Below are 8,858 nucleotides of genomic sequence, written 5' to 3' on the forward strand. Positions count from 1 at the left end.
TCTTACTCGTGTTAAACACTCTTTTGCCAATCTGCTTTTGCTTTTTCTGGTCCTTTTCTCTGGAACTCTCTGCCTACTTCTCTAACTATTTCTCCATCGCTTGCGAAGTTCAGAGCGGATCTCAAGACCCATCTGTTTTCAAAATTCATTGAGGAGCGCTGTTGAACATCGCGGAAATAGCGCTTTATAAGCTAATTGATTGATTGATTGATTGATTGAAACACACACACACAATACATCCTATTTAAATTAACATAACGAAATGAAACGAAATGGTTTCGTTTCGTTCCGAATTGCGGTTTTGAAATCCAAACGATAACAATCACATAAGTATAGCAATCATTATAGTATGTAAAAAATAAACATCTTACATTTTAAAAAATGGAAAAATGAACTATTCCAAAATCAACAAATTCAACAAAACCACCATAACGCCAATTGATAAAACCAACTTGCTGGGGCCAGAAAATGTCCAACTCAACTAACGTTTCCCTAATTTAAATGACGGATTTCACAGAAATATGTTTCCTAAAATTATTATTTTCCATCGCTCGCTGCTTCTTCTATTTTAAAATATCAACGAACGTACGCGCATGCGATGTGCAAACATTTCATTCCATACGTACATACATTCGTACATACATACAAACATACATACATCCATACATACATACCATTCATACATCTCTCTATATATACTGTATATATATATACATTTATATGCCATATGCGACAATCCATAACAGGCATCATATATATATATATATATATATATATATATATATATATATATATATATATATATATATATATATATATATATATAATTTTATAAGTATAAAATGCCATATATTTGCAATGCTCTTTGCAGCTTCTATCATCCAACTAAGCTGCTGATGCTGAATATATACATATATATATATATACCATATATATATATATATCATATATATATCATATATATATATATATATATATATATATATATATATATAGAATTTCCGGAGTATGTTAAATCGTTATGTGATGATCATTATATGATAAATATGATATGGTAAGATATTGTCTCTCTTCCTCTCTCTCTCTCTCTCTCTCTTTCCCTCCCTCTCTTTCTCTCTCTCACTCACTCTTTCTATCTCTCTCTCTTTATATATATATATATATATATTTGTATATATTTTTTATGATTGGATTCTTGGTTGTTACTTGTTGCTTGCTTAAAAATTTGGTTGGTGACATTTAGACTGATATTTATGTATGTATGTGTTTATGTGTTTATGAATGTATGTATATGTATGTATGTGTGTGTGTGAGTGTGTGTGTGTGTGTGCGTGTGTGTTTATGTTTATGTTTACAATTGGTTGGCCGATTCGTCGTATGCTGCTTTCTTTCAATTGATTTCCATGTAGGCGTTCCGCTCTGATTTTATGTCTTATTATTATTATTATTATTATTAATCTTTTTATAATTGTTAGTATTATTGTTTTTATATATTTTCTTTTTATTATTTGGTATTTTTTTTTATTTTTCTACCTGGGCTGGTTCCTCTATGCAATAAGGTACAGTACAGAATCTTCGAACAAATTATAAATAAAATTAAGAAAGGGGTGAAAAATTGATTAAAATGAATAAAATTAAAAGTATGAATGAAAAAATTATGAAAATATTAGTACGAAATGAATAAAAAAATGAAAAAATTAGTAAAAATCTCTCAAATCAAAATTCCTAACTGACTTCTACGGTTTTCTTGCTAAGTTTATTCAAAATGTTCCAAATAATCTATATACACACACATACACAAACATACAAACACATATACCCACAGAAAAACCCACACACCTTCTATTCCTATAATTAGCGCCAAATAAATGATAACTGGTTAATTAATTTAATTTTAATACTCGGCCATCCCTAAAACGTGTTTTTGTTCATTGTGTAAAAACTGACAGCGCGTATAATCGTCTTTTCGGTAGCCAAAATTCTCGAAATTTCAAAATTTTTTTTCAGTTTTATTCAATAAAATTTGTTAAATGATCTTTTTTTCTCAAATAATTTCATTTTTTGCAGAAATAATCTCACCATAAATCTGTTTTAAAAATGTCTGCCGTCGTGAAAATCGAGACCGACGCCGATCTGCCCGTCGCACTGACCAACGCCGGCAACAAATTAGTGATCATTGATTTCTTCGCCACCTGGTGAGTGGGTGCTTAATCTTTTTCAATATATTTGGTTTTAATGTTTGGCTTGCCTAGCCGTTTCTTTTCCATTTATTTCAAATCAATCACTCCACTGATTCATTCATTCAATTGCGTTTTATTGTACTACATTACATTTACATGACTGCTATAATAATAATACTATATTAATTTTTCTATTTGACCATTTGAATCTAATGCTGGTTAACCATTTTGAAGTAACCCCCATTCAGCATCTGTCTAATTGCTAATTTAATGATTAATTAACTAACTAATAAGGTGTGGACCCTGCATAGGCATCAAACCAAAGTTCAAAGAACTCTCCCTAAAATACAACAATGCCACTTTCATTGAGATTGATGTCGATATGTGTCAGGTAAGTTAGTTTTTACTGACCTTAGCAAATAATATTTGTTGTCTTTTTAATTTTTTTTTCTCCACTGTAGAGAGAATACAGTGGAGAGAATACTTCAACCGTCTGTTAAACGAAACAAATCCCATCAATGTTAACTTTGACGCTCCACCCATCGAAGGTCCGATTCCAGACATCACTATAGAGCTCTAAAAGCTATGAAGGATGGAAAGGCAGCAGGGCCCTCTGGACTCACAAATGACATTATCAAAGCATCTGGTACTGCAGGTATCCAAACGTTACTACAACTTTGTTGAGAAATCTGGAGAAATTGCTCAATGCCGACTGAATGGAACTATAGCATGACAGTTCCTCTATACAAAGGCAAAGGTGATCCATTGAACTGTTCATCATATCAGGGTATATGTCTGTTAGAACACTCCCTGAAAATTGTCGAAAAAATCATTGAGAGAAGATTAACGTCGTGCATCACAATCGGAAATTATCAATTTGGTTTCCTAGCAGGGAAATCAACAATTGATGCAATTCACATCCTTCGGTAAATGCAAGAGAAGTACCTCGCAAAGCATCAACAACTATCACACAATTTTGTAGACCTTGAAAAAGCATTTGATCGAGTTCCCCGTGAAGCAATCAGGTGGAGTCTACGTCGACAACTCATTCAAGAATATCTTGTTTGACTTGTGATGGAAATGTATACAAATACTAAGACTTTCGTAAGCACAATGGTTGGAAACACAGATACATTTGTCATCGGCATTTGAGTTCACCAAGGCTCGATTCTCAGTCCACTGTTATTTATAACTGTGATGGAAGAAATCACAAAACCGATACGCACTGATGACATTTGGAATCTAATATATGCTGATGATATCGTTTTAACAGCCACATCTGAGCAGAATGCAGCACAGATGTTTGAAGATTGGAACACCAGACTCGCCGATCATGGATTCAAAGTCAACATCAGCAAAACCAAAGCAATGAACACTGGTGAACCCATCCAATCCACAGCTACTGGACGATGGCCCTGTTCAGTTTGTAAACCTGGTGTAGGTAACAATTCAATCAAGTGTCAGCAGTGTAACCAGTGGTGTCACAAACGTTGTTCAAAAATAATTGGTACTTTATCTAAAGTGTCCAATTTTGTTTGTCCTGCTTGCATCAATCAACAACAACAAATTCGAAATAGCAATGTTTTTGGAGCAATTAAGGTAGAGAAAGTCACATCGTTTCAATATCTAGGGGATGTTCTGGATTGTACTGGAACAGCTGAAGCTGCCGTTCGAGCATGCATACGTGCAGCCTGGAATAAATGGCATCTCCTTGCCTCTATATTGATGCGGCGTGACATCCCACTACAACTACGATCAAGACATTATAAATCTGTGATACGTCCGGTGTTGTTATATGGTGCAGAAACATGGCCAATGACAACCAAACTGGAACAACAACTTCAACGAACCGACATGAAAATGCTCCGATGGATGCAACAAATTAGTCTAAAGGACCACATCAAAACTACCGAAATCCTGCGTCGTGCTGGTTTAGATGATATAAAGGACGAATGCCGGCAACACCGTCTGCGGTGGTTTAGTCATGTCAAATGAAGTGGAAACAGTGCCATAACTTCTCTTGCAGATGTTGAAGTACCTGGCACACGTCCCAAAGGCCGTCCAAAAAAGTCCTGGTCGCAAACAATCGAGCAAGACATGAAAGCTCTAAATTTAAATGAAATGAATACAACTGATCATCTAATTTGGCGCAAAAAGTTGATGGCAAAGAAAACAACGTCCTACCTCGGGAAACCGGGTCTCTGGATGCAAAAGGAAGATTGATTGATTGATTTTTAATTTTTTTTTCCATTTTTTGTGGTTTAACCCAACTTTCATACCTATGTCACTTAGAATATATACACTAATTTTAGGATACAGCTGTCTCATATGGGGTGGCCGCCATGCCGACATTTGTATTCATCAGAAACTCAGTGAAGCTCGACCAGATGAAGGGGGCCGACCCAAGAACTTTAGAGGAGAAGATTATAAAATACTACAGTGAAGATGGCGATGGGGATGATACAGGGGTCAAGGGTCAGGTTGGGGGCTATTATATTTTTTGTGTTTTTTTCCACGTAGTTTATGCTTCACTACATTGATAAATTAGTAATTAAGTACTTAATTAGTTTGCTAAAAGAAGACAACTATTATTTTCCTCACTAGATGGACTTGATGGTGTTCTTGGACCCAAACGGTTGCGAGTGTCTGAACGAGTCGGATGATCACAAATTAGAGGGAGCCTTCAAGTTGGATGATAGGTATCTCGAGTCGGATTGTGATGAACAGGTTGGTTGGTTGGTTTCGTTGGCTAGCTAGTTGATTGATTGATTGATTTGGGATTTTTTTCACTTGTCTTCTGACATTGGTTTTTTATAATATTTTCGACCGTTCGCATTGCTATTTCACGATATTTTCGCCAATCACATAACAGCTGTTGATCTCAGTGGCGTTCAATCAAACAGTAAAAATTCATTCTCTCAAGATGTTTGGACCACCCGGTTGGTTTAATTATCATTATTATCCATTATTATTGTTATTTTATAATTTATTTTGTGTTTTTGGTAATTTTCTAGATAATGGTCCGAAATTAGTGAAAATCTTCATAAACCAGCCAAAGACTTTGAGTTTTGATGCTGCCGAGGGAATGGAGCCTGTGCAGATGCTGACGTGAGTTGCTTGGCCGATTGATTGTTTGATTGACAATGATTGTTTGTTTGATTGTTTGATTGATTGATTGATTGATTGATTGATTGATTGATTGATTGATTGATTGATTGATTGATTGACAATCTAGATTGACAGAAGATGACATCAAGGCAGGTTCAGTCATACCTCTGAAGTTTGTCAAGTTCCAAAATGTCTCCAACATAACTGTCAGTCTCACTTTCATTTATTAGTTTTTTTTTGTTTAATCTCATTTATTCATTGCTGAGAAGCTTGTTCCTGTATGGATAGAGCAAAAATTCGTTTTTCTGCCAACACAAATCGTTATTATATGACTAAATTCAACTTAGACACACATAAGAACAAACAAATACTAAACTGTGTTATACACACGCACCTGCACGCACACGTACATACTATTAACACCACACCACGCCACACTGCATTGTCATCAAGTTTTTTAGTTATCCATTCAAACTAATGAAAACAACAAGCCATAGCAAGAATTTCTCATCAGCTTCACTCATATCACCACATATACACAGGTACACATTGCATACACTCTCATGTTCACACCACACACTCACACATACCCACACACACACACCTGTTTCTCCAGTTATTTGTGCAGACCAATCAGAAAGACAAAGACACAACGAGAATTGATTACCTAAGTTTCATTGGTAGCCTGCATGCAGGGGCCAATATGGCAGACTTCAAGAGGGTCTCTATTTTGTCTTTGTTGTCATTGATTCGTTGTCTTTGTTGGTTTCGTTGTCTTTGTTGGTTTCGTTGTCTTTGTTGTTTGTTTATTTTGTAAGTGGTTCATATCTCTAATCTTATGTAATATAATATCGCAATTTTCTTTCATTTTACTTTTTTATATTTTTTTTTCACCAGGTGTCAGGAAAGAAAGGGGAGAGTCATTAGTTCTCTTCCTTGCCTCTCTCTTTTACCATCAGTATCTCTCTCTTTTTTATTTACTTCTCTCTCTCGCCCTCTCTCTCTCTCTCTCCCTTTCTCTCTCTCCTCTCTCTCTTATTCTCATTTTACTTAGTCCAAGGTCTAAAATTTTAAAGTCGGTATTGATGTATCATAGAGAATATACTCTTCCTTTATTATCTCTCTCTCTTTTTCTTTCTAACTTTCTCTCTCTCTTTTCCTTTTCTCCCTTTCGCGTTTTTTTTAATTTATTTATTTATATATTAATTTATTATTCTTTATTTAATACTTCTACTCCCTCTCCTCTCTCTCTCTCTCCCTCTCTCTCTCTCTCTCTCTCTCTCTTTCTTTCTCCCTCTCTCTCCTGTGTGTGTTAATTACATTTGTAATGATATAGTGGTTATTACTTATTGACATTTGGGTTCTGAAATAATGATTTTTATTACGATGATGATGATTAATATTTTTATTATTATTGTTATTGTGTTGCACGTGACTCATTGTTATTATTGTTGTTGTTGTTATCATTATGCATCTCATTATCTTAATTTACACTTCTCTAAGCGGTTCTGCTTCCTTTCAGTTAAACAGTTTCAAAAAATGAATAATGGTGATATTATTATTTCTATTATTATTTAAACATAATAAAAGATTAAAAGACAATTTTAAAGTAATTTACCATAAAGGTACAAACGTATCGTATCGTCGTATCGTATCCGACATATCGTATCGTATCGTATTATATCATCGTGTCGTATCCGGGTAGGCCAGTGGGAACCTGTGCAGGAAAGACGGAAATCCTTCTTTTTTCCAAAATGTGTGAGTTTGCCGGAATCACCGTTGTCTGGAGGTCTGTTTGTTTATGTGTCGTGCGTGCTTCCGTCGTGTTTGTCTGTGTGCGTGTGTGTGTTTGTCTGTGTGTGCGTGTGTGTGTGCAATACCTAAGTGAATCAAAAATATACCTAATGAATAGGTTATTTATAATTGTTAATATACGAATAAAAAAGGCGAAAGCATGCCAATATGTGCGTAAGACATGTTTGCTCTTGTGTGTGTTTATGTGTTGTGTGTGTGTGTTTTAATTCCTGGTTTATATTACTTACCAGATGTGTTTTTTTTTGCCCGAAACAATATTACTTTACTAAGCCTTAATATTGCTCTATCCAACCTGAGTGGGTAGGTGGATAAATTAATGCATGGATGAATGAATGGATAGATGCGTGATCGTTTGGATGAATGAATGAATGATTGAGTGTATAGATTGAGAAAAGAATGTATCGGTGAATAAAAGAAAAATTTTAATCAGTCTGTTTCTGACTAAAGCTCAGACAAAATTTGAACAAAAAAAATACTTTTTGCGCTATAATATAAATCAAATTTTTTAATTAATAAAAAAAATGATCTTTGCTATTTTTTTCTTTTCTTTTTCGAGTTTTTTTGTCATCAGGTGTGAGCTTTAGACAGAGACAAAAGATTCTTGCCGGAAGTAAATAAAGAAGTTGGTGATGATGATGACGATGAGAATGTGAAAGATTGAAATGAGGATAATGATGATGATTGCGATGGTGGTGACAATAAATGAACGAATGAATAAATGCATGAATGAGTGAATAAACGAATGAAGTAAAAACTACTAATACTAATACTGCTACTACTACTATTACTAAAACTACTACTGCTATTACTACCACTACTACTAATACTTTTAATTATAATAACAATAACGGCAACAATCAAAATTACTTTGATGATAATCGTAAAACAAAATAGCAGCCGATGAAAAAAAAAACAAAAACAAAATGGCCGACAAAAAAAAATGGCCGACCAAAAAACTGGCGGAACGTGCTTTTGGCGCCAATCCATATTAAGTCTTTGATGCAACTATAAATAAAAAGTTCCCGCCATTTTTAGCTGACAGGTCGAATTATGTTTAATACCACAACTACTTATCAATCGCGTTAATGATATTGCTATGGAAGTTGCTGCAACTTTAGCTCTACTACTACCACTACCACAACTGTTGATATTACTATTACTACTACTGCTGCTACTACTATTACTGCTACTACTACTGCTGCTGCTGTTACTACTACTACTAAAATAGTCTAAAAAAGAATGTGTAAATAATGAATATAGTATAAAAGAAATTTAGTAGTAGTAGTAGTAGTAGTAGTGGTGGTAGTAGTAGTAGTAGTAGTGGCGGCCGCAGCAGCAATGGCAGTAGTAGTAGTAGTCGTAAAACGAAGAAGAGAGGATGAGGAAGAAGATGACAACAATATCATCACCATCATTACCGACATCATCATCATCTTTTTTATTTGAAACTTTTTCGCATTTTAAAATAAGGTCTCAACTATTTGATTGCGTGCTACATCTGAAAAAAATACGTCGGTAGCGTCATTTATATAAATAGGGATGTGACGACGATTCGAATATCAATAGGTGTGGCCTGATGTTTCTAAATAAGGATAGATAGTTCATTAGCCAAAACCGACCGAATAACCGACGGACCGACAGGCAATTATACCGAAAATTACTCTCTAAAATTGGAAGATTTTAAAAGTTAAATTATAGCAGAAATGAAATGTGATGTGCGTGCGTGTGTGTGTGCGTGTGCGTGAGTTATGTGAA

At 34.6% G+C, this 8,858-nt stretch overlaps 1 protein-coding gene across 1 annotated transcript; it reads left to right on the forward strand.

Annotated features, from left to right (window-relative positions):
- The first annotated feature begins 1,926 nt into the window (after positions 1 to 1,926).
- On the forward strand, positions 1,927 to 6,864 carry HELRODRAFT_185138 (hypothetical protein). Its single transcript, XM_009030698.1, has 12 exons — positions 1,927 to 1,969; positions 2,068 to 2,195; positions 2,475 to 2,571; positions 4,493 to 4,660; positions 4,785 to 4,907; positions 5,053 to 5,119; positions 5,195 to 5,288; positions 5,416 to 5,494; positions 5,905 to 6,009; positions 6,186 to 6,298; positions 6,407 to 6,537; positions 6,561 to 6,864. The coding sequence occupies exons 2-10, from the start codon at positions 2,098 to 2,100 to the stop codon at positions 6,213 to 6,215; spliced, it is 861 nt and encodes a 286-aa protein (XP_009028946.1). The 5' UTR covers positions 1,927 to 1,969; positions 2,068 to 2,097; the 3' UTR covers positions 6,216 to 6,298; positions 6,407 to 6,537; positions 6,561 to 6,864.
- Positions 6,865 to 8,858: the final 1,994 nt, after the last annotated feature.

This window comes from Helobdella robusta (assembly GCF_000326865.2).
Source record: "Helobdella robusta unplaced genomic scaffold HELROscaffold_7, whole genome shotgun sequence".
NCBI lineage: Eukaryota > Metazoa > Annelida > Clitellata > Rhynchobdellida > Glossiphoniidae > Helobdella > Helobdella robusta.